We start from the raw sequence: 27,257 nt of genomic DNA, 5'->3' as shown, positions 1-27,257 counted from the left end.
CAGCTGGAGGTGTTCTGTGAATAAGGCAGATATTACATGTTGTTTTCCTTGCTTACCATTTATTGAGCGCAAGATTGTGTGTGTGTGAGAGAGAGATTGTAATGTCAAGAGATCTTCTAGTCAGGTGTCAGACAGCCTGATTATGTCATGACTGACAACAGCACAATGCCGTGTGTACACCTACAGCTCATATTTCACTACTGAATTCTTATTGTAAGCCTTTACACACTGTGACATTTCATAATGTCAAAGGCATGCACCGAACCGGAACTGCTAGCGATTAGGTAAGGCACTGCACTTTAACTCCCCCGTCCTCGCCGTCATCGTAACATCAGCGCTTCATGCTTACATCTGCACTGATCACGACAACACCATGAACTCAAGTACACACATGTAATACATATTTGTAACAAAACTGACTTTCAAAAATCAACCATTTTTTGGAAGCAATAACAGTTATTCAATCTAATTACATTTGATGTACATCATCTGTGGACGGCAGGAAATGTAAGCTTCTGTTAATATTTAAACTATTACATATTTATTTACAATATTTTGATGTTTATAAGAAATAATTAGGAACACACTAAAATGACAGAAAACATTAGCCCACTGAAACCTGGAAATTCACTTGTCACTAATTACTTTTATGAGACAGGGTCAATAATGTGCTAAAAAATTAAAATAAGGTTACTTTGTTACACCTTGTAAAGCAATTAACACCCATTTTTAAAGACAAACAAAAATGTTTTCCCTGTTTTAACAGCAACAATCAGGCAAAGTACTAAGGTTTACATGTACTTTATGGATGCTTCCCAAAGCAAATACTCCATGCATCTATAAAAAATATTACCTTAAAAAATAACTGGAAATGAGACAAGGGGTGGAGAGAGGAGTAAGAAGTGGATACTAAAGGCTGCCCCATGGCCTGAGAAAGCAAATGAAGATGAAAGAAATAAGTAGGTAAATAAAGCTGAAGCATCCTAAAACATTCAATGTCAGAACCTTGATTTTAAATCACAAACAAATCTCAAAATCAAATCTTGAGACAAAACATTTTGAAAAAGTCCACCTTTCAAAGGATTTAGTGTTAACCAGGTCTTCATGCGCATTTATATGTATACACAATCTGTCTTCTACAAGCATTTAATCTTGTAAATCTTAACAAAATTTTCTGACCGTTTTCTGATACAGTTCAGACATCTTCAATTAATTTGTCCACAGCCTCCCAGTCAACGACGCTGAGAACACTCCCACTGCCCACGGACATGACTTCTGCAATCCTCTCCAGCTCGCTGATGTCCACTGAGTCACGGTAGTCCAAGAGAAGGTCAGGCTCACTTCCGCCCATGATGACATCATAGTAATCAGAGGCCCCTGCCTCCGAGGGTGCCATTGCTAAGTTGCGTGCAGAAGCTGGAACACTGTTTAGTTCGTCTACCTGTGGACACATTTAAAGTGAGAAGAGTTGCTCATTAGGCTTTTTCCCAAGTCTGTATAATATTATATAATTACATTTTTGACAAATTATTGTATGACTGACAGAAACTGTATGTCTTATAACAGCACAAGCTTTTGCCGATGAAAAGTAACAATTACGAAAATACTGCCTTTGAGAGAATACTAAGAGAAACTGAGCGCAGTTATTTTTCAAAATTTGAAAGTATCTGATTTTGTTGGTAGCTATTCCCTTACCCTACTTGCAGAGAAGCCAGCATAAACATTCACATATGCACACACACTCACACATGCAGTTAAACAAGTAAGACAGTGTCCTCAAAATCCTGAAAATGGTATCTCTCTCTAAAACTCAAAATTTGTGCTTACTGAATAGCCCACAGAGTTTTGTGAATCATCATAGATAAGTCTGCGGATATTCTCATCAACACTCCAGTCACTAAGTACAGAGAGGGACTCTCGCTAGCCACACGATATGGATCACCATACGGTCTTGCACGTGAAGAGCTTGATGCTGATGGCGCCCGAGCTATAAAAAAAAACAAAACAAAAAAACACGAAGTATCAGATGCATCAATAGTTTGTATTTTTCTAAGGATGACGAGCATACACACTGATATGCACATTGGACTCAATACACATGAATGTTCAGCATTTTAGATGTTTTCCAACATCATAACTCACCTGTTGAGCGGAAAGTTCTTTTGAATGGTGCATTCAGTTCTTTAAGCTGCTGTGTATAGGTCTTGGGCTTATGAGGAGCAGTGCGCGAAGGCAGTAATGTCTTGGAATAGTTTGTTGTCCCACGTTTCTGACCTGTTAACAAAAGCATCTCATGAGCTCAGCATGACATAACACGTTGTTCTCTGTATCCTGCTTGTTACCAATAATAAACAGAACATGCCAGTCTAAAAAGGGTTAATATTTCACCTTCTTCAGTTTACTTTTCATGAAGCGTACATGCTTAATGTGGGTTACATTTGCACACAGTTAACGTAATCAAGTCGGAGTTTAACACACTCCAGGTTTACATCCTGTACGTGAACTATGTGTTAGCCTACCAGGTCTCTTAGTGGTAGCCGCAGCAGCATTTAGCTTTTTCAGCTGTTCCACATAAGTCATTGGTTTGTGTGGTGGGCCAGTTCGACGTCGCGGAATGCGCGTGGATGACCGTGCAGACTGAGAAGACACTGAAAGATGAGGACGACATTGTTCAGTGTATTAAACATGATTCTAAGAGGGGAACCATAATGAAAGAAAATTTCTTAACATGATAAATAAAACACATTAGGTAACAGTAGACGTCTAGCCTTTTGGTCATTGAGCAGTGAAATGTTAGAATCTTAACTTATCGTATGTTCAGTTTTTACCCCCTGTAAGTGTGTTCTCATCTCATCCCATTGCTGCTTTTCCCTCCCCAACCCTCTAAAGGCTCGGGTATCCGTTCAATGGCTGGGTCAGCTACAGTGAATTCATCATGCCAGACAGATATTTCACTAGTGTGTGCACATCCTCCTTGGACGTTCAAGGCTTTGACCACTTGGTTATCCACTTCTCCAAAACATTTTAGGCTCAATACTGAATCTCTAAATCACAGAAAAATAAGAAAAGAAGTTCCTCAAAATGTCATACCAGACTCAGGGACGTGCCGTCTGGGAATAATGGGAGTAGCATAGCGCTGTTTAAGCTTCATTTCTTGAAGTCGCTCAGTGTAACTTTTCACTTGCCGTGGTGTTGCAGCCTTAGATATTGCAGCCTTTGTGATGCCATCAGCTGTCTTTGGTCCTACCAAAATTGAAGGTAAAGCAATGTTTGAAAACACTAACAGAGAGACACAAAATCTACAAATAATACAAACCAAAAGTAAAAGTTAAGTAAAAAGTTTGCTTTGTTAAATTTATCCAAGTTATCACTGAAATGTTCGAAGTTTGTACAAGAAATAAAAGATCAGGAAACTATGTCACTATAAACCAAACAAAGCAAAAGTCAATCATGAAGGGAAAAAAATCTGCCTGAAAACCAATTAAAAAAAACTGGGACATAAAACGGGAACTCACTCTGTGGTTCTCTGATTGCTGTTTCTCTTGATTTCTCCATGCGGGCTGACTGTGCTCTTTGTGCAGCCTTCTCTGCTAGAACCTGATGTATGTACTTTTCAGGTGGAGGCTGTGTAGGTTGTTGCATCCTTGTAATCTCTGGCCTCTGCAGTCGTACCATCTCTTGAAACGACTTGGGTTTGTAAACCTTGACTGGCTTCGCTGATGGTTGATCCGCTTTGATTCTGCAAAAAAATGTTATTGCTTTTCGTGTACCTTACAGCTGCTAAACTTTAAAATGTTCATTTATAAGAAAAAAGGTTTAAAAATATGATGTTAAACTGTATAGAAAACAAATGATTAGGTCTAGTCTGATCAACTAACTTAAGCAAAGGAGTACATTTTTAATTCATCTTCTGAAGCAATGTGTTTTATAAGAGTCACAGAAAGTTTTAAAAGATATTACAACTGAAATGTAGTGTTAATGTTGATTAGCGCTAAGCAATAGTAATCCATATAAAATAGTCCTGCATTCTGCTACATCCTGGTGTAACAAATCCCTTGTGCTCTTACTTTGTATTCTCCTTGCCTTGCATGACATCTATATTGTTTTCCAAATCTTCCATAGCCTGCACATAAGATGTCAGATCTCTCTTTGAGTAGGCTGCCTGCTCATCTGCATCCTCAAACTCTGTTTCCTCCAGCACAGGCTTTGGCTGAAGCTGCTGTGTCTATGGGGCCTGTTGGTCCCATGTATGTAGTTTTCAGAATGCCCTTCGGTGCGAAGATACTCGATATGTTTGATCCAAGGTGGGTCTTGTTCTTGATCTTCCTCTCTGATCAGACATTGCCCATGCAGAGGCTGCTGACTCATTTTGTTGAGGTCTTAAATGAGAACCTGACAATAACCTCATCTGGGCAGGTGATCTGGACCGTGATGGTGAGGCAGATTGGGAACGAGACCGTGATTTTGGAGAATGAGATCTGGAACGTGAAAGTTTGGACAAGACGAGAGCTGCATCAGTCATGGCACTGCCAATTAGATACTCAGCATCCAAAATACGACGATGGATGTCTTGTTTTTCCTTCATCATTCTCTTCTGCTGCCGCTCCTGCTCCAAGGTACGCAGTGATCGACTTCCAACTTGAGTCTAAGAGGTAGACAAGCATAAACTCAGTTTCTTAATTCTTCCCTCGGGGTGTTAAGCATAAATACCAATCATACTTCAGTACAAATATTAATTTTATAATGCTTGAAATTGTTTTTTTTTCAATAAAACATAGAATTTATTCTCTCTCCCCACATGTGTAAGCACATACACCCATACACCCACACATACAGACACACATTCTGTCTCTCCTCCTTCTCCTTCCTCTCTCTAAAAACAAAAATGATTGATACTATTATTGAGTTAATAAGGAAAATTTCTTACTTTTTCTGGAGATCGATATGGCCTGACTTCTTGCTCTTTCAAGGATGTTCGATATTTGATATATTCACTTTGACGTTTAGCATACTTGTCAGCCATCCACTGATGAATCTCTTCACGTCGCCACTCTGAAAGGTTTCCCAGATCTTTGCGATCTCTTGTTGTGACGTGTGTTTTTAGCTCCTCCAGACTTGTCTTCGGTGACTTTGACCGGTGTCTGCAGAAGTGTTATAATACAAACACAGTATTTTTCTTCAGTTCTACAAAACTGTAAGCAATGTACATCCACAAGATTCCATTTTTAACCCTTTGTTTAACTTGGTTAGTCAAGTTTTGTAACTCAATAGATATTTTGTTAAAAAACTGAAAGATGCTGCTTTGTTGTCAAGAACTAAAAGAAAAACAAAATACAAGGGAATTGTGAAGATCCAGTAACACTTTTAAAACCCATAAAATCTCACAGATTATATGCTCAAAGATCTATCACTGTGGTTAATTCAACAAACTGACTTCCTTTGTGCACGCTTTGCCAACATCTCAGCCTCTTCTTGGGTGAGTCCTGCTGCCTGCAGGTCTACCCCTCCTTCTGCAAGCACCTCTCCAATGATGTCACTGATGTCAGTCATACCACTGGCATTGGACAAGTGACTCATGCCACCACTGTGAAAATAGTTAAATGAATCATGTCAGCACTACCAAAGATGTCCAGTGGTTCATGTCAACACTGTCAAAAAAGTCATGACATGACTGCAAAGAGTCAAGAAAAGGACTTACAGTCACACAACTATGTCACAAGTAAACTATAATCTTCACCATAAAATTCAAACCTGTGGGAAATGTCAGACTTCTTGGAGTGGACAGAAGTTTGAGACCTGCTAGTCATTCTAGCACTGATGAGAGGTGAACCGCCTGATATTTTGGCAGCGGGAGTCTTTGATGAACGACCTTCTTCCATTGCATCAGTCTGTAAGCAAAAAGATTGTGCAGGTAAGTCGTAATACAAAACAGGGAGCTTCAGCAGATAAATAAGGTCTAGTTAAAGTATTACTTGCTTGTATGCAGTGAGTGGCTTTTATAAAGATTGTCGCAACACCATCAAGTTTAACATGGATGAAGACCCAATGAAAGATGATTGCTTTTCAAAATATGCTAATATTGGGACTTCAAACTACCTTTTCATGTAAAAATCCTGTCATTGTTTGTATAGTCTTATTCTTTACTTTGTCATATTAAAACAACAATGTTATATAAGCTGAATACAAGCAAGAATCTTTCTAGCATTTTTTTTTAAGTTTCCTTTTTAAAATCTTTATTTTCAACAATGGAACAAATGCTACTTCAAAACATAGTGTGTATGCACGGGATGTGAGAGAAAAGAGGAAGGGGGGAGTCCTATTTGAATTTATGACATATCATCGCTCTCTTTCTCACACACACACTCATGCATGTACACAAACACATATACAAACACACACGCACATCTATACAGCTAAAATTCTCTCACCTGATCTATCTTTGCACCGTCTTTGAGAGTATGGGAAATGTCAACAGACTGATAGGACTCATTTATTGTTTGCAGAGTCTCCAAGATCTGTCAACAGTGAGATATCAATGCTCCTCCAGAAAAGGCTTGAACAGTGGTGCTAATAGCTAACAATAGGATTGCTACTCTGCAAAATTAATACTAGACACCACTATCTGTTAAGATAAAATTCTGAAATATAATCAAATTTAATGAAAAGGTTTCAACTGGAATGCATGGTTCTAATATTAAAATCTGGTTTTACCAATTTTTATGAGTATGTAGACAGCATCAAAGGGTTTTTCCCAAAGGTAAACTCTAGGAGACTATATTGGAGACAATACTGACACAAATATGCATATGCATATCATCATGAATGTGTTTTAATGGCTCCATAAGACACATCATTTACCATCTTTGAGTTACGGAAATCCTTTTCTATGTTCTGTGACATTTCTTCAACAGCTGCAATCTGATCGTTCATAGTTCGTAGCTGCTGCACAAGGGATGTCTTGGATTCTCGCACACTAGACCGCGGCAGCAATGCCACTGAAACCCTGAACACAAGACATGATCTCTTTATACAATGACATTAGAAACTGAGAACACCAGAATGTCAACCCAATGAAGGTGCACCACTTAAGTGATACATACATCAATTTTAAAAAGTTTTCAATGTGCAAATGACAGTTTAATTCAATGCTATGCCTAATTCTATTAATTTAGTAAGAAATAAAAAAGGTATACAAGGTATATATTTCTTATTTTGGACAAAACTCCCAATTCTGTAAAACTGAAGACTTCTGTGCAACAGTTGGGCCCAGGTGGCGCCACTTTGCTGTAGAGATGGATTACATAGCAGAGTCTTCCTAGGTGCTCTAGCTAAATATGGGAAGACCTGGGAAGACCCAGTCATACCTGTCATCGCCTGCAGTGTGGCGTTCAAACATTCTGACTGTCACACCATCATGATGTCTGCGCTTTTCTGGCTCTAGTTGTGCTCTCAAGCTTGCCTCAGCTGACCCTGAAGCACAGTGATGCACAGATAAATGAGAGCGATTTAGACCAGATGAATCCAATATGTTAGACAATTAAAAAAAAAAAATCAGATGAAATCCTTTAACTTATAATTAGCAATTTTATAATCAATCAATTTTAAAATTTGTAAATGTTCCTTTTATTTTGCACTTAGAAATTTTTTCTTAAGCTTGTACATACCTATAGCGTCAGATGTGATATGACCAGTGTCAGACACTAGTCCAGCCTGGTCTCGTTCTGGTATGTCACGCAAGATTGATGATGCACGAACATCAACCACATTTAAGAAAGCACGGCCCTGTAGGCAACCAAACATAGAAGATCAATTAATTGACTATTGTTTATTAATGAACCAGTGACAGAGGTGGTATTGATAAAAATGTCATAAATCTGGATGGATTCAAAACACATTTGTGTAGACTATTACATAGTAAATATCTGGTAAGTTTGTTTTTTGGTAGCTTACATATCCTATTAGTTATAATTAGAGCATGGTTCATTAAAGGAAGATTTATTACTAGAATGATATTTTGTATTAGATGGATATTTTGTAGGTGTGCTATAAATCAGTGATTACTTAAAAAAACATAGGGGACAGCATTTACCCAGATTTGGGGGAATATTATCTTGCACTGAGCTGTACCCAATCATGAAAAAAAAATTTCCTTCCCACTAGATCCTTGGGAAAAAAAAACCCATAGGATAACCAGGGCTTCTACTATGGCTAAATTCTTTGGAGTCCCAGGGACCCCTTCTTCAGATTTTTAAGGGGTCCCTGTTCTTCGCCCAACTTTGGAGGGGACCCCATTGACAAAAATTGAAGAGGTCCTCCGAACTTTTAATGCGTACTGTACGCAATTTTTTGCGTAAGCAGAAGCCCTGGAATAACTTTCTACAAGGTCAATAAGAAACCTTACACCAAATTATTACATTCACATTAAAAATAATCATAAACAAAAAAAATTAAGGTCCATGTATTCAACGGAATGCTAGAAAACTGTTGTGTTTGTGGTTTCTAACACTACAGAAGAGAGAATTTAGTTAAACTCTAAACAAAAACATCATCACTTACTTGATCACTATTGTTTTCATGTCAAATTCTATAATATTTGAAACAATTTGTAGATAAACAAGCTTTAAAAACATAGCCTGAACTACACAAATATTACAAATCAATTTTACAGTTCATAAAATACCTTAGGCACACCATCTGCCATACTAGAAGCTTCATGGTGACCGTCAACAAAACGAAGTCCCATATAAATATCTGGGGGCACAGCAACTCCCTGTCTTTTGCTGCTGAATTCAGCGAACGCCTCCCGAACAGGATCTACACCTGCCAACAAGCAAGTTTTTGCTGATGTTAATCTGCACTCATATCCAATTATCTAGCAGTCAGATCTCTCTGAATAAAACAAATATCTTCACAAAATATTGTAAAGACAGGCATATGGTAAGAGTACTGTAAGTTAGCGGGTAACATGATTTTAGATGACACTGTTATGTTCTGCTCACCTGCATTTCTTGTGACAGATGAGGAGGCTTCAGCAGAATGTACTGACTCAAACGACCTCTGAACATCAACACTTGCATCTGCTTTCTTTGGAATGTTGACTGAGAAGTCCACCTGCCAAAATTTATTTCTGATAGGTGAACTATGGTTTTCATATAAAAAGAACATGACTTGTAATTAAACAAAACAGCTCTACAGTGAATCTGAAGATATTGTTTTTGGCCTTCAAAATATAAACTTATGGAGGCATTATGATGGTTACAGGAATAGAATTCATTCCTGAAAAATCATTCCTGAATCATCTGATGCTGTTGCTTCCCTTTAGCATCTTTGTTGCCCTGTTGTAAAGGGCAACACCATCTCTTCTTGCCTTTGTACAGGTGAGACATCAACAATGTGCTAAAATGATTAGTGATTGCACTTAATGATTTCAGCACCAATATCTGGTGACATACACACCAGTCTCTGCCTTATCCACCGCTCTTTCTCTGCTTCAAGCTGTCGTCTCATTGCCTGTGCCATCTTGTACTGGAAACGTGTGTTGGTGTCTGCTGGCACTCCAAGCTCCCCTTCCATCTCCTCATAGCCTTCAAAAGCCCCTGTCAAAAGAGAATCCTTTGCTCAAGGGGACTGAATAAAAGACAAATGGAGTAAAAACTGCCTGGAAGCATTTGACATCAGTGTCAACACTGTATGTTTGGTGTCATATGCTGTTCTTGATCTTGATCTTATTTTTCAGTATGTCAGAGACAGAACTGAGTGGATGGCACAATCTTAGAAAACCAGCCTACCTGGTGGAATGGCATAACCATCATGGATTGTAACATTTTCTGCTTCTTCCTCATGTTCTGATTGGCTTGATTTAGCATCTGATGAGGTGCCAGAAGCCCTTGTAGCTTCTCTGTCTGTTGAGGCCTGATATTAAAACATACTTTAGTGCTGCAATGTTTGGTCATCATTTCTGAATACAATTAATAATAATAAATAATAATAATAATCATAAATCCAAAATTTGTAAAGCGCATACTCACACTCCTAAGGAGTATGCTCTTATTGCTTAAGAACAAGAACAAAACATGGACAGCATATGTGAGGGACAGGAAAACAAACAAATAACATATGATATATAAAAGAATAAACAACAACTTCAATAAAGTTCAACCTCGCAGCTGAAATCAAAATTAAATGCAGAAAATGCAAAGATGAAACAAATAAAAAGAACAAGAATGGGGAATAACATGATATTGCAAAAGGTTACTAATGAAAATTAAGTTTTCGACATTTACTTCAGCAGGAACATCATTCCATTGGAAACTTACTGTGGATTCTTGGGGTGTGGGTGTTGTCGTTCCTGCTTTATCTCTTGTGCCAACCATCCTCTTCACTGGACCAGTTCTCTTTCTGTGACAAAAATAAAATCAGTTTTTTTCCATCAATCAGGATCTCTCTATTTTGGCTGATGAGGTCACAGTGAGCAGTTACATAATGCTAGTGTGTGTGCAAATTCGTATCATGTGTATGTATGCATGTGTACTTGGGCATGTAGTGATGACTGAACATGTAACTGGTGATTGTCGAGAAAGTGGTAGCTAAATTAAGACATGTTTCTAACATAATGTCACTGGAAAAATTAATTCTTAAAATAAATTGCTTTTTCCTTTAATCTATAAGAATAGACTTGCAGAAAATTATGACTTTTATGGTTTCTAAATTGTTTCTATAAAAATTCTTAGCTATAGCAACAGCTGACTCAAACTGACATTTGAGTATCATGAGATTTCTCTGTCTGCTCTCTGTCCTCCTGTAGCAGATTCCTCTCCATCTCTGCAGGCACTTGCAAGGCAGCGACCTGCTGGTGAAAGTCATCCAAGAGCCGCTTCTTGGCTGCTTCCTGTTTTTCCTGTTCTTCCCTCTGAGCTGTCAGATACTCAGGAGGCACCAGTCTTCCAAAAAGGGATCCCTGGGTGGTCTGTGACACTCCGGTGACTGGGAAGTGTAACAAGGGGAGGCCAATGAGCCCATCCCTTTCTCTCTCCAGTTTTGCTTTTGATCTGTCTGCTCCTGGCTGCACAAGGTTAAAGTGCAGGGGTTGTAGCTGTGACGCTTGCTCATAGGAAGGTGGTGGCACCATGAATGGCATGACTGGAGCAGGGGGAGGTGGTGGCGCCATGAATGGCATGACTGGAGCAGGGGGAGGTGGTGGCGCCATGAATGGCATGACTGGAGGAGGAGGAGGTGGAGTAATGAGGGAATGCTGTGGAGGACCTGTTAACAGTCGCAACAAGGGAAAAGGACCAGCATCTGCTTGGGGGCCTTGCTTCTGTGATCCATAAGTATGTGGTGGCAATGGAATTGGAGGAAGCTGAAACCCATCTTGTTCACGTTCAGCAGGGAGGCGCAGAAAAGTCTGGACACCATCTGCTCTGGGAAAAATGTTCTCACGATCCTCAGTTTGATATCTGGTTCTGGTCAGAGCTGACATATGAAGGGAGCCTCCAGCTGCAGTTGGTATTATCTCCTCCTCAATATTTCTGGAATAGTCCCTGAAATATCAAATGCAGGCACTTTCATACTCAGTATCATTCAATTTATACTATAATGAGCTACTGCAAACCTTCAGATTTTTATATTTTACTTTAAGTTCTCAAAAACACATTTTATATTTTCTTGTTTTCGTGTAAGACAAGTGAATTATTTAAGTCTTTTTATTAACATTATGGAATGGAAATAACTCAAATGTTCAAATAAATGAATGAATCAGAAGTAAGACAATCACCTGGCTGCTGGAGAGGTCTGCTCCTGAAGGTTATGTAACTCTGTCAGAGCCTGTCTCACATTTGTGCCTTGTGAGGAATGTGGAGGATTACTCTTTGGAGGCAGATGAGTCTGGTTCACAGTAACCTGCTGGGGAACGCTAGCCTCGGTGTCTCCATCTATAGCACCCATCATAGCTGCCAAGCTGTGTTGCTGAATCTATCAAAATGAAGACAATCATATTTTTTTCTGCATTTGATCAAACATAATGAAAAGGACTATTGTTCTTTCCATCATGATTAAATACTTTGTATGGTTAGCATGGTGGCAGTCTGACTTGTTTGCTTGTCCCAGTCTTTCTGTTGCTTCCTTTCTATTAAGTATCCCTGTGCTTTTTGGCAATCATCAAGTCCTGAACCCTCAACACATGACAGTGCCCTGCAACAACTTTCAGGTAACAGAGAGCGAGCCACAGTACTGAGGAAGCATGGTATCTTAGGTGTGTGTGATGACCTGATAAGTTTAAAAATGCTTCCTGTATGACAAAGATATTGCTTACCTGCACCATTCTTCTCATCTCCTTACGAATCACCTGCTGCAGAAGCTGAGCCAAACCTCCCTCTCCAGGTGGAGCAGGCATGCTTGTGCTGTCCTCAGGCTCACCAGTAGGACCATGAGGTTTGTGTAGTGGTGTGCTGTGCTGGATCTGCACAGGTGATGTACTTGCAGACCTGCAAATACATTAAAATTAAGCAATAAAAATGGGAATAGAAAATGCAAGTCATTTATCCTAGAAATTTCTAATGCTGACTTATGAAGACTTGTTGGTCTCACAAAAGTGATTAAAACTGCTACATCAATCAGTGCATGCTGCCTTGAGTAGTGTATATATCAAAGATGTCATAAAGTCTAACATGGAATTAACAATACATGGTTATCTTGTTTGTTCTTTATGCAATAAATTGTAAAAGTCTTACATAGAATTAACAGTCAAAGGTGACTGATTGTTTTCTTTACAAAGAGGACTAATGAAGATTGTTTAAGTCATACAGTCATGCAGCAACCCTTGTGTTCCTCGCTACCTGTGTATAGGACTTGTGGAGGCATGACTATGGCTCAGAAGAGCTGGGGTGCTGGCTAAAGATCGAGGCGTTGGATTACGTGGCCGATCTGGTGGAGACTGAATCCTCTCCAGGAAAACGGTATGGTTAAGTTCATCATTATCTTGCCTGCTTGGAGAATCGCAATGACCAAGACACCATTTTTGATAGATATATGATTGATATATCTATATACATATATGATTTATATATTGCAGCATATGTACATTAACAAGCAAGTTAAAAATACAATTAAATGAAATTAATTACATGAAAGCAACAGAAGAAACAATGGAATTAAATTTTAATAATGGTACTGTTACCTACTTAAAGTAAAATAAAAAAACACCTGAAATATACAATGGAACCCACTTTTTGTAGATGACAGAAAATTTTTTATAGACACCTACCCTTGCTGAGCCTTCTGCAGGTCATCTGGCAGTTCATCAGATGCTAAAGAACTCACAAGAAGGGAACTGCTATCATCTGGGCTGCAAAATATTAAATAGTGTATTTCAGAATTTTTTTTTCCACTCATTTGCCAGTTCATTAGTGGGTGGGTGTGTATAAGACATTAAATGGCACTCGGCTCTCACAATTCTGTGGCCTAACTGTCACAAAATAAAGAAATATAAATAACCACATCAGCATGCTAGTCCTGAATATCACTTAAAGTGGACATGACATAAGCGCAGAAGGTGCACTCACCCATCCAGGACTTGCTCATAAGCCGTGCGGATCTCCTCTTCTCTCTGAAAGTGGACAGAGGCAATGACAGGTGAAGCTCTCTTTGCTCTGTCTGCTTTACTCCTTTAGATCCTGGTGGTGGGCTGGACTCTATCTTTGACCTCACTCTGGACTCAGCTGGAATGACAAGCTTCTTCCCAGGCTGGAGACCAGGAGAGACTGACTGACTCATAAGTCTACTGTGGTCTCCATGGTGGCGCTCATTATGCTGCAGGCTGCCTGGACCTTTAGGTATGGTATCTGTGTATTTGTGCTCGAGTAGCCACAGTGGCAACAAAATCAGCTGGGCAGGTATCTGTAGCTTCATGGATGGCTGGCAGAGTAAAAAATTAAATGTATGCATACAAACAAGGCCAGCAAAATCATCTATGTAAGAACTATCCTTTGCATTTGAAATTAATTTCTGCAGTTAAATGAAAACTAACTTTGCATGAATTGTTAGCAAAATATTTCATGATGGAACTGATTTTAGTTGAATTTCCAGAGGTGAAGTTCAGCAATTGCATTGCTATTCACCTTCATCTCCAGTTTGGCCTCAAAAGGTCCCAAACCAAAGTTGTGTTGCTTGTTGCTCCACACCTCCAGCCATTCTAGAAGCTGCTGAAGGCGAGTGTAGCGCTTTCCAAAATTGACTGTCAGACTCCACTGCTGATTGGCTGCACCTAGTAGCTGCTCTTGCCTTGGTGATGGATAAGATTGCCTTGACCTTCGGGGTGTTAAGTAGGTGGGTGCTATCTCTTGCTGCTTTCTGTCTCTGCAACAGAGAATTGCTCATTATCACTAGATACAACGGAGCTTTGTTAATAAAAGTTTTGCAACTTGAGATTCATTCAGATTATGTTCAGAGATGAACACTAAATTACATTCTTTTAACTTATTTGTTCATCATGTGTGGCAGATGTTGCTCAACTTAAACAAAATCCCAAAACTTGATACAAAGGAATCCGTGATCCTTTTAATTTGTATGATTTAAGAAAAGAAGAAATCAACTTAACTATAAGCAAGCTTAATTACAATTAAACTGGCAAATCTGAAGCTTTTTCTTATATGTAGTAGCTAAGTGACACCAGCATAACAAGGTGCTCTACAAAAGTACTCACCCTATGACCAACGCATGGACTCTTTCAGGTGGGCAGTCAAAGACTTTACCTTCCCTGAAAAAACCTGTGGGGCCTAACGCTTGCACATGATGACTTTCAGCTGCAGTTTCATTTTGGTAAACATGTTGTTTTGACTTTGATGTAGATCTGTGACTCTGCTTCTTATAGGCTTGTGCAGCCACGCTCTCAACAAAGAAGTTCATCTCTTGGTTGACAAGATCACCACACAGGCAGTTTAGAAGAGGAAGACACGAGATCCTGTCTTTACTCTCCTGCTTTTCCAGCACCTTACTGAAGCTGATAGCACAGAAAGTATCCAAGAAGTCAAAGTAGGATAGCTTAGTTTCAGCTGGCCTGGATCCAATGTGCAGCTTCTTTGGCTGCTCCATACCTTTGGCAAACACATACTCTTCATATGCCCCAAAGCATTTCTGCTTCTTGCTCAAGACTTTTCTACCACCTGCTGCTGCTTGTGAAAGTAAATAGAAAGTGACTCTCCTCTAGGGCTAGCATCATGGAATGTTACAGATTTTTTCCCCTCAAAATTACTGTCTCGGGAGTTCCTCACTGACCGTCCATCATCTTCTGGCTTCAAGATGATGCTCTGTAAAGGATACAGAAAGAGATTTTTCTGTGTGAACTTGAAGTTTTGAATATTAAATTCAAAATTGCAAGCGATCAAACTCAAAGTTTGGATAAATATATTTGATTCAAAGTATTCATTACTGACACTAACAGGAATTTCACCACTTGCCTGCCAATCAAACAAGATCTTGTCTAGGCGTTCCTGCACGTCAGGATGGACATCAGTCATGTCATGAAAGAACTCTGCCATAAGGTCAGCCACTTCCATGGAAGGAACCAATTCCAGAAGCATAGACAACAGGACTTTGTTAATGCTGGACTCGTCAGGCAGAAAGCGTGTATATGGCAACATGTGAGCTGCCCATTGAAGACAATGCCAGCACAAACTCAGCCACTCTGTCTGCTTCTCTCTCTCCCACTCACTCTGGAAAGACATCATGACATTATTTTGGGTGTGAGATGACAAGATGACTCTGAAAACAGGCTGCTGAAAAATTAAGTTGAATATTAATAAAATGAATCTTAACCTTAGTAAAAGTCTACTTCATCTTTATTTCCTCAAGGACTAGATTGACATTTCAATGACAGCGGTCTCAGGTGCAATGATTCTTACTAAACCCTGAGCAAAGGTGTAAATTTCAGATTTATGGTTCTCAGTTAAGACAAAAATGAAATTGAAGCTGTGCCTTTTTAAGATTTTGGTATCCTAGCTGACTTTGAAACTTCTCTCGCTTGCGCAGGTTTTGGGATAGGGTATCCCTGGCATGCAGCATCCAAAGCAAAGAGCACAGATCTCGAAAACTGCATAAGACCATGTAGATAGAGCGGTTTGGCTTCACTTTCTCAAAGTCTGACTCTCCAGCCAGATGCTTCAGAAGGGTGTCTGGGAAATTACGACATGGTCCCTCAGTGTTAGACTGAAAAGGTAGCATTATAAAGTATCAGCTATCCTCTAATATGACACAAAAAGGACCTGTGTAAGCCCCATAAGTATGCATCTGTCTACACTGACATGCACAGATCCTCTAAACATGACACATTAGAAATTTTAGCACAAAGACTCCAACATAATACACGCATCCTCCTCATTCACACACAAGCACCATACACATACATAAACACACACATATGCACAGTTTTACTCATTTCTTCCCTTAAAATAGCATTCTTTCTTTCTTGGTTTTTCTCAAGATGTGGGAATAACAGGGGGCTTTTTTGGAATGCAGTTTTTATTCAAACTCAGTCTGAATGAATACTTTAATGGTAAAATCTAGATTTAAACATAGTTCCTCTTCTGTACAAAAGAAGAATTTTGACCTGCATAAAATAGCTCAACCAATCTTACTCTGAACTGCTGAGCCTTTGGTTGGACTACAGCTAGTTGATGGATATACCAGTGCAGAGCTGGAATAGAAACGTGTGCGGCATTCATGACAGCCAGTGTCAGTTGCACCAGGGACGATATTTGTTGCCGTAAGGACATCTCCTTCTGGATGCTGGCCAGTTTGGCCACCTGGAGCAGGAAAAAATTTAAGCAGATTTCAAAAATGCAAAAACTTTTGCAAGCTTTATCTTACCTTTTCGACTTTATAAAAACTAGCTAACATCAACCTTCCACTCACTTCAGGAGAAGATGCAGGTTGTGGGCAGTACAGAGGTGGTGAAGGTAGATAAAATTCTGCTGGCACAAGAGGAGCGAACTGCTGTACCACAGTCTTGAGATGAGAGACAAGGGCTGCCAAGAGGCGAGGAGCCACCTCTGCCTGAGCCATCACTCCAGCTATCATCACATCTTCTAGTGTTGCTGTAAGCTGCACCACATCTGTCTTGTCACTAATAAGCACTGTTGGAAAATACAGAGCCTAGCTGATAAAGTATTTGCCTAAATTGAAATCTTATGATCATTTCTAGCAAGAGAATAAAAACAACAAGCTTAGCAAAGATGAGCTTATGCAAAATATACTTAGCCTTCTTGGTGTTATTTCCAAGCATTACCTGGGCTTGGAATTTCATTCTAAGAAGTAATTTAAAGAAGGAATTGTAAAGCACAATTCTGATGTAACATGGGAGAACAATGTTGCAATGTTAAGATTATTAATAAATAGATAAAGATTTTCTTGAGTCAACAACCCCTACTTCCTTAATCTTTTGTCAAAGAAAAGAAAAAAAAAGAATAAGGAAAAAAAAAAAGAAAACCAACCATCTGTTGAATCCCTTGAATTGCCAATCAATGTAACAAGCTTGGAGTGAAGAATTTCTTGAGGTGTAAGAGACTCTGGTAGCATCAAGGGTTTTATAGGCCTAGGAGATGTCAAAGTCATACAACTATTTTAAAGAGATTAAACATTCCACAAACATAAATCAATAGCTTTAGAAGTCTATTTCTAATAATTCAACAAAAGTACTGCTTTTGATTAATCCCAGCACATGCACACATAAGGGCATATACACATCACCTGCATGCATGCATGCACACGCTCTCTTCATCTTTCTCTCGCACACACATACACAAATGCACAAAACATACTTGATATACACTTGAGGAGCTATAGAATGGTGCAGAGACCAGGCTGATGCAAGCTGAAAGGCGGTTTTCCAGTTGCCCATCTGATCAGCAAACCAAACAGCCTCACAGATTAGTCCAGACAAGAGAAGGTACTCCATGGAGCGTTCCACTGTCCAAATGCCAGAATATTTTTTGCTGTCTGATCATGGCACTAATGTCTTTGTGATATTTTGGCAAAATGTGATTATCTGGAAAATATCAAACAAATAGAAACAATTCATAGATATACATTAACAAAATTATCCTAAATGTGAATCATCACATCTTCACATTCTGACTGTTTGGTTATCATTTCAGATTTGACAGACTATAAGCATGCATCGTATTTGTAGTGTCACATAAAGCAGCATACAGTTCCCAGTATAAAAGGCATTACTTACTGAGGCTATTAACCTGGTAGTGGATGGAAGGCAGTGGCTGTGGATTATGAGGAGGGAAAATGTACACAGGCTGGTTACTGAAGTATACGCAGCCATAAAGCGACCCAAAGTCTGAACCACCTGTCGGATAGCTCGGTCATGGATGCAGGGAACCATATCTGGCTCATGGAAAGCCTGAATAAAAAAATGTAAATCCTTGTGGTAATGGTGCTTTTGAGGATACTGTTAACACTCTGCAGATCTTTCTATGATATAACTGCTGTTATAGAATAAATATACATGTGATAACATATATTTATTTAATTGTGAGCCGGAAAAAGATCTCACAGTTTAAACTGTGAACTGGATTTCTTCCTTCTAGCTACAAGGCTATAATCAATGTTTAAAAAAAAAAAAACCAACAAAGAAAAAAAAAGGTAAACCTCCTTATTACTGACATGAAGCCATCAAAAGGTTCTCTAACCTGTGACTTGAGAGCATTAGTGACAAATGTCAAGAAAGATGGATGGACAGGAGCATTTCTGTGAGTGAGTTAGACTGGAGTGCTGTTTGGACATTTTCCTGCACAACCAGATTGTCTATCATCTCCACTGCTGACAGTAAGTCCAACTTGTGCAGGTGTGTGTACAGCAGTGAGTGCAGAAGCTTGGCTGCATTTTTCTCATTTCCAGATTCTGCATTAAAAAACAAGCAAGAAAAAACTTATGCATCTGGTTCCTAAAGATCTACAGAATGCATATTCTTTCATTTGATTAAAAATAATATTGCTAAAAGAAAATCTCACTTTGAAAATTCCTCAGCTGCTCTTTCCAAGCATTCACAGCAAGAGTGTGCTTCCCATCCAGGCTCAGCCTGTCACCTGGCAAAAAGAGACAAAAGACATTCACCCGAGCTCCTGAGCTACAAAATCAAAACAGCGCATGCTAAGATGTATGATAACGAATGCATATTTCTGTTTGTTCACAGACAACTATTACCTTTGCTGATGGATAATGCTGAAGCTTGTGGGATGCTTGCATTGACAGCATGCAGGCACTGTTGGATGGCAAAGAGCAGAGTTCTTGTCTGCTGGTACTCGTGTTCATCATCTGCTTCCTGCTGGTGACTCACAACAGCCTTATACAGCATCTTCCAGCTTCCAGCTAGTCTGGATCAATATAGTATATGCAGTTTATTCTTGATAATAGGAATTCATTTGTTATTATGAAAAAAACTACTCTTTTAAAAAAAGAAACAAAAGAAAATAAAATTAAAACATTTCCTCCTTAAGTTTGTGTTTTAGTGCATATTAGAAACTGACCTTTTGGTTACAAGCTGCCTCGTGTCAAAGGCAAGCCCACTTCTTTTCTGTTCCTTTGGTTCATCCTTGTCAGTTTCCTGGTTTATTTCATTTTCATTAACAGGTTCTTGACTGAGCAGACTTCCAGCAGCACCTTTGTGGCTGTCCCTGAAGAACATGACTGTCATTCATTATCCAGTAAATAGCATGCATGCACACACACACATTTGTACATAAAAACACATGCTGACACACACACACATTTGTACATAAAAACACATGCTGACACACACACACATTTGGACATAAAAACACATGCTGACACACACACACATTTGTACATAAAAACACATGCTGACACACACACACATTTGTACATAAAAACACATGCTGACACACACACACATTTGTACATAAAAACACATGCTGACACACACACACACACATTGTACATAAACACATTGCTGAACACACACATTTGTACATAAAAACACATGCTGACACACACACACATTTGTACATACATAACAACACACACACATAAAAACACATGCTGACACACACACATTTGTACATAAAAACACATGCTGACACACACACATTTGTACATAAAAACACATGCTGACACACACACATTTGTACATAAAAACACATGCTGACACACACACACACACATTTGTACATAAAAACACATGCTGACACACACACATGTACATAAATACACGTGCTGACACACACACACACACACACACATAAAAACACACGGATGTGCATGCACACAAACCACAAATGCACACATAGAGAGAAAAACGCAAATATGAACATCAATAATTCTACCTGTTTGCTGGTGTTGATTTTGGAAGGTACACATACAAGGAGCTGAGAATTTTTTCAGTAAATTTTAAGAGAGTGAAGCACCCTGACAATGTTTTGAGACGTGGGTCTGACTGACGTAGAGTCTGACTTTCCAGCAATGTGCTGGTAGTGCGATGTGCCAACTGCAGAATAATGTGCAGCAGGTGCTGCTGAAGGGCATCAAAATGAGCGATCTCCAGCAAATGCCTGTATAAACTGATTACCTGCATGCAAGCAATACTTCATTTAGAAGATGCAAATGTGGAATGACCGATGGTAAAAAAATAAATGTAACAGCAATACAGTAAATAAATACATTCTGAAAACAGAATATGACAGGTATGTTCAATTATATTTTTAGATACAAATAGTTTTCTTTGTATGATATTTGTGTTCCTTAAAATTCCATAAAAAATAAAACTTATAAACAGTCAGCAAATTATAAAGATTGTTATCTTTAATGCATCAATACATAATTATAGGCCTGACAAAGTTAAACAGCACTTTCTTAAGCTTTGATAGATGTCTGCATATAACACTTGAAGTTGCAACAGTCTACCTGAAACAAGCTGGGATTCTGGATACCAGTGGACGAATTGTCCTTTTTATGCTTGTTCAGTGCATCAGACACTTGTTGTTTATCTAAAATTGTAGAAAATAATCGTACAAAATTTTCCATTCCTTTTTTTACAACTTCATCCATGTTGGCTGTCCACACCTCTGCTGAAGAAACCGCCAGTTTCCACATTGTTAGCAGGGCACACTTGGCTGAGACAACAGCTTTCAAGACATCATCATCTGTCCCAGTGATCCCAGGACTGTCAACAATACTACGCATAAGATCTGGGTCCCCAAATATAATCCTTCCTGAGTTAAAGTTCTGAATAGCACCAGCTTTTAAATGTGACCCAAACACAGCATTATTACCAAACACAGAGCTGGCCTCACTATCAACGGTTGCATTCAAAGTTCCATCTGGCTCTTCAAATGAAAAGTGAAACTTATTCTCTGACTTGGAATTTGGTCTGCGTGGTGATGCTTTCCCTCGCAGTTCCATGGCTGGCAGATTATAGGCATTGACAATGGTCAAAGAGAGGTTATGAGCCTCTGCTACAGTCTGAAGGTGCCTAGAAGATTCCAGCACAAGATTCCTCATAAGAACAAAGGTGCTTATGTCCCCAGGGAGTTGGACAAAGGTCACCACAAACCCATCAGAAAACACAATGACAGGCAGTGATGGGTGGGCTGACACAGAGAAGCATTGCGTCATCACTTCTTTGGCATCTTCTGCTGATGAAGGCTCAAACTCTTCCTCTTTCAGCCTACTGCGGCTACCATCACTCCTAAGACAAAGAAAGATAAAATGAGGAACACTCATCAATATGCTTGATTAGTGTAGGTTATATATAATCAATGCCCCTCCATCCCCCTCCCGTTAATGTGGCATCAGTTTATAAGACTGGCTCCTTTGTCACAATGTAACCTTAGTTGCTGGCTTGGTGTCAAACACCAATTCACCTCCCCCTCTCCTCCAGGAAAACCATGATAGCAACATGTACAGTAAGTATATCCTGTAAAATACACATAAAATATGTCCTTTCTATATCTGAAAGTCTTATCAAACTAAACAACTATGTGCCAAAAGAAGTTGGAAACACAGTGTTGATGATTCACTGCAAAAATAATTATTTCAGAAAACCAAAAGATCAAACAGATGTGTTCTGCTGTTTGTTGACTCTTTCAGGTACCTAAGCACTGTCTCTAATTGCCGACTTCAATGGGATTTTACTTGAACATGTTAAAGAACTCAGCACTTAAGAGACATGGACAGAATAGGAAGGACAAAGGAGAACCAACTATTCTGACAAGCAATAAAAGACAAACATAGAAGACACAAAGAGGAATCAGGCAAAAAATTGTAAAGACAATGACAATGACAATAACAGTTCTTTATTAATGAGAGGTAAAATAAGCAAGAAAGGATGGAGAGAGTCGTAAATCTGCTAAGGAAGATGAGCAGGCAAACTAGTCAACTGACAATAATTACAACTTTTGACAACTATGTTGATTGGTGTAAGGAGTAATGCTTGTGGAACAGATTTATTTTAGTGCACATTTAACGGATTTGATGGTGCAGAGATGGCGGATATGAAAGGGAAACGAGTTTCACTGTTTTGCAGCAAAGTAACTAAAAATTAATTTGCTCTTTACATCTATACAAGAATCATATACAAATGAGCGCACTGTATTAAATGTCATGTGCTGAAAGAAGCAGTCAGACCAAAATAATAATAAACTTACACGACATTAATGAATGGATGAAGAGGCAGGAAATAGGAAGGTCCCATTTCCACTGAGCAGCCATGAGTTGCTATGATTAATGGTTCACCTAGGCGTGACAGCAGGGCAGCAGATCCATTGGCCAGCATACAGGCAATGAAGAGGTTGTCATAGGTCCATGCTATGTCACATACCCAGTATTGCCTGGAGAAAAGTGAAAAAAAAAAACCCACACACTTATATGAATAATCATTATGATAATAAAAAAGCATTTGGATTTTACTTTTCCCTGCTTGGAAGAGATCATATTGTGCTTGAACAAATCAGCACACACACACACATGTGCTAACCAACAGCATTTGATGTTGATATGGGCCAGATGGCCTCCTAAAAACTGAATAAAATTTATTATAAATTTATTACACACATGTGCATGTATACACATTCCTGCCATTCCATATGTGCATATTTGCTATATTAGGGCTGGTCACACAAATAGCAGATGTAGACAAAATAATAACTTAACAGTAAATGTTTTAAGCAAGTTATATATGAATTGAGGTATTACAGAAGTGATTAAGTAAGATTTTTTTGATAAAGCAATGATGACAAAGATTGCTTTATAGTTACTCTTTAGAAATCTGTAGAATGCAAACTCCATGTTACTAACAATTAATTACAATACTCCAATGGTAATATTTTATGTTGATTTTTGATAGCATATCATTTAGACGTGTACTGAACATAAAAACTTTAGCATCCGATATTTGCTTACAGCACCAAGTACTATTTTTCTTTATGCCAAGCATAACATTAAGATCACAAATTTTTGGAAGTGTGCTAGAATGAAGACTACTTAATTAAGTAAGGTAAACTGCTTAGGACTGACACTAGGGGAAAAAAAGAAATCAACATACTTTCCTCTCTTTGTGTGTGGGCTGTTTACACCACAGCCTTTCATCTCAGATGACAGCAGAGTGTCAGTAAATGTTGATATGTAAAGAATACTTGTGTCTGCTGGGGACTTCTGGTTAACTGCTACTGCTAGCATGTTGCCATCATGGCTGTATTGTGCCACATATACACCACTGACGTTAATAGCTTCACATCCTTGAGAAATGTTGTGAAGTGAATGCTGCAGGCATTTCCACTGAATGCTAACAGAAGGGCAGCTGTTTCAGATCATAGGAAAAAACAAGGACGAGTAAATATGGAGAAAAAAAATGACTCAGAGCGAACTAAAACTTAGATGTTGCAGCAAGAATATATTTCTGATAAACTTGTACTTACCTGACAGTCAATGATGCCTTTTTAAAGTATTGCTATTGTCACTCACAACATCATTTAAAGGACTTGTTCGGTTTCTATGTGTAATGTATTAAATAAATACATTATATGTATATATTTACATTTACATTACATTATATATAAATTAAATACATTTATACCAAATATAATCATTAAAGTTCACCTGTCTTCAGGTAACTCCGTGGGCATGAAGTGTATCACAAGTGAACAGATGGTCAAACTACCATTTATGTTGAAGACAACTGAAAGCTCAAAACAATCTCCCATAACCTGAAATAATTTATAAGGTTACAAAATAACATTTAGTATACTCTACCCATTATCTCTCTCTAAAATACACACCTCAGCACACATACATGTGCACTAGATTACAAACACGTGCATGTATGCATTTTCACATGCGCACACACACACTCATGCATGTATGAGTTAATACACCACACTTTCCCTTCTCAATATGCTGAGAGAGAGCTATGGAGAGACAGAGATGGAGAATAGGGGGTAGTTATCAATCTTTTTTACAAGTATGATACTGTTAAACACTTTAGTAAAACAATTTGCAAAAAAGTAATTTTTAGTCTAATAACAGTATGTTATTCTCTATAGCCCACAAAAGCTTAAAAATAACCCTCAAAGTAGCCTAAGTAGCTTACACCATGCTGGCATGCAGCAAATAAGCTAGGCAATGACCATCCTTCACTAAAAACTTTCTCTTTACATAAAGTCTTACAGAAGTGCTAGTAAATATTCCACTCAGGCAAGCTTCATGATTGCTCATTTTAGGCATCTCCATGCTTTCAGGAACCATCACTTGGGACCACTGCCCAGCCAAGATGTGGTCTTTTCCTTCCAGATATGCACTGGCTGGACTGTGCTGCCATAGGAAGAACCGATTTTTGTTCACTGCCACAACCACTTTGCTGATGTCATTGCTAGAAAAAATCTGACAGCAGCCTGAAATATTAACAGATTTCTTATATTAATAATAATAATAATAATGTAATAAATAATACTGAAATGCTTTTCAGTTTTAAAATATACATAATAAAATTCAGCTGCAGACCAATGCCATTCAACTTTATATACACATAAGTATGTATATATAAACGCAATACAAACATGTACACATTCTACTCATGTATTTCAGGAATGTACAGTAATTTACAGTTAACATAAACTGAACCACTTATATCTACAGAGAACTGGCAAGGAAGCTTCCATTTCAGAGCAATCAAACCTGCAGACTACTCCATCACAGACCTTGACAGATCCAGTCACCACTCCACTATTATTCTTACAGGGCTGGCTGCCTTGCAGTAATATAGCTTCAGTTGCTGGCACAGCGTAAAACACCAATTCCCCCCCCCCCCCCTTCCACTATTATTCTGCAAGTGATTATGCTGCACAGTAACAACAACCTGATAAAGAAACTACTTTACAACTCTGCCCTATATGACTAATATGAGGCAACAAGTTCCAGCGAGTGTACACAGGAATGTACCTGAAATCCCTGATGTTAAAACTGTAAGAAAGCCCTAAATGTTATATATCAAGAGAGAATTAAATGAAGACAATGAACCACCTGGTGTCAGAGCAGATACATTTAGACAAGAAGAGAAACCACAGATGGTTTTAATGTCTTCTCTGTCCTTGTTCCAGACAAACACTTCTCCACCTTTTTGCAGACCAACTAGATGTCCACCTGCCACACAATGCATGTAGTTCAATTAATGTATCTAATATATTGATCGTGACATGAAATGTTGTCTACAACTACCTTCTCTTTCATTCAGAATGAAGATGTACTACAGTAATCATTTACCTTTCCTTTCATTTTATTTTTAATGACACAGTATTTGTGAATGCACAAATTAGTTCTTTACAATTATTTTTCTCAAATTTCATGCAGGCTCTTTTAAACATTTAGGATCTTCTATATTCTCAAACAATTTTTATATACCATATGGCATGATTATGCCAAATACAGTTTCTTTTTTATGATCATTGAATGCAACATTTGACGAAGAGGAACTTACCACTGGGTGTGGTGGTAGTACAGACACTATTAACAATAACATTTGACAGCTGAGGAATTTTATGTTTAGTTTTTCCAGATGGAATGTACAGTACACTGACTCTCTTCTTGTCCACAAGCAGCAAACTTTGCTTCTCCTAATACAAATGGAAAAAAACCCAGCATATGACAAACTCACAGTATGTTTTAAATAAGTAGGTGGTGGTAGGGACGTGACCAAACAATAACAGCTGCTCTGAATATTAAAGCTAGGTGCTTTTTTCTTAAAATGACAAAACTTTTATTTATAGAATTTATGCATTCCTAAAGAAAAGCACTTTTCCAAACTTCACAAAGAAAAGTATAAACAGTATATTAGTTCTTAGTAAATTACTAATTATTACAGTGATTAAAATGGTGATGATTTTCAACTAAAAAAATACTGTTCAAATGAGAATTTTGTATTGATTTGCATCATCAAAAAGTATAAATTTACACAAATCATCAAAACATAAATTAACTCAAACACATTTATTGTGTCAAACAAAAGTGGTTGAAAATTTATCCTATAATTATCCCAACTGTGAAACATCTTTAGCTGACGGCTAGAAATGAATAGTTTCCTATATGTTAAGTTTCAGAGTTTGACTTATTTGCATAATTACTCACCACTCCCACCCAGCATATGCGTGGCCATGGTCTTTGTCTTTTGATGGTAGTTGACGCAATAACTTCCAAATCTACACGCATTTTTCACTTTGCTCTATTGCCCCCAGCGTCCAGTTACAAGGCGACAACAGCATCAAACAATTGGCGTTTAATACTATGCCAATGCATCAAACCATTGGCGTTTAATACTAACAAGTTGCATTCCTGGTGGATCAAAAACTGTAAATAATTCCAGGTATTTAAATGGAATTAAAATGCATATACAAACTGAAAGATGTATTCAGACGTGGTTGAATCATTATCACAGGCACCTGTTCAAATTCATGAATCTTGGTGATAGCCATAAAACAAAGCCTGTTGTAAACACAACGTTATACAATTCAAATATAACATTGCATGCAGTCCATTTTTTGTATGTGATGCAGAGTCATAGACTGCATTATTTTTGTATAAATGGGTTGCCTTCGATATTGTCATGTTAAAGCACGTCATAAACGGCCGCCATTCGTAAACGCATCCCATAATCCTACTGTTGTTAACAAAGGGACAACACTCGCTTAATCAGCGATGAAGTCATTGCTTGAAATAGTTTACAATTTTAATTTTTTTTCGTATTTACCTTA

General features: G+C 38.4%; 1 protein-coding gene across 1 annotated transcript; it reads right to left on the bottom strand.

Annotated features, from left to right (window-relative positions):
* Positions 1–379: 379 nt before the first annotated feature.
* On the bottom strand, positions 380–27,220 carry LOC112573693. Its single transcript, XM_025254271.1, is given in 54 exon segments — positions 380–1,441; positions 1,828–1,910; positions 1,913–1,987; positions 2,143–2,274; positions 2,520–2,648; positions 3,091–3,243; positions 3,516–3,739; positions 4,068–4,225; positions 4,262–4,645; positions 4,928–5,141; positions 5,435–5,584; positions 5,752–5,888; positions 6,429–6,515; positions 6,859–7,003; positions 7,365–7,470; positions 7,665–7,782; positions 8,681–8,820; positions 9,000–9,111; positions 9,457–9,596; positions 9,789–9,912; positions 10,317–10,398; positions 10,758–11,540; positions 11,774–11,970; positions 12,311–12,482; positions 12,834–12,980; positions 13,262–13,342; positions 13,560–13,595; positions 13,598–13,911; positions 14,115–14,352; positions 14,699–15,152; positions 15,155–15,302; positions 15,453–15,707; positions 15,970–16,200; positions 16,629–16,796; positions 16,906–17,126; positions 17,484–17,584; positions 17,811–17,974; positions 17,976–18,037; positions 18,230–18,314; positions 18,317–18,403; positions 18,693–18,757; positions 18,760–18,903; positions 19,014–19,088; positions 19,207–19,376; positions 19,530–19,676; positions 20,346–20,587; positions 20,923–21,706; positions 22,665–22,847; positions 23,561–23,815; positions 24,115–24,221; positions 24,682–24,905; positions 25,534–25,653; positions 25,988–26,123; positions 26,635–27,220. Coding segments are annotated over 54 exon segments (9,816 nt in total). The 5' UTR covers positions 26,716–27,220; the 3' UTR covers positions 380–1,195.
* Between the last annotated feature and the right edge of the window lie 37 nt (positions 27,221–27,257).

The sequence above is a fragment of the Pomacea canaliculata genome, linkage group LG10, assembly GCF_003073045.1.
Source record: "Pomacea canaliculata isolate SZHN2017 linkage group LG10, ASM307304v1, whole genome shotgun sequence".
Lineage (NCBI taxonomy): Eukaryota > Metazoa > Mollusca > Gastropoda > Architaenioglossa > Ampullariidae > Pomacea > Pomacea canaliculata.
Note: the sequence above shows the minus strand (reverse complement) of the source record. Positions and strands in the feature narration are given on the sequence as shown.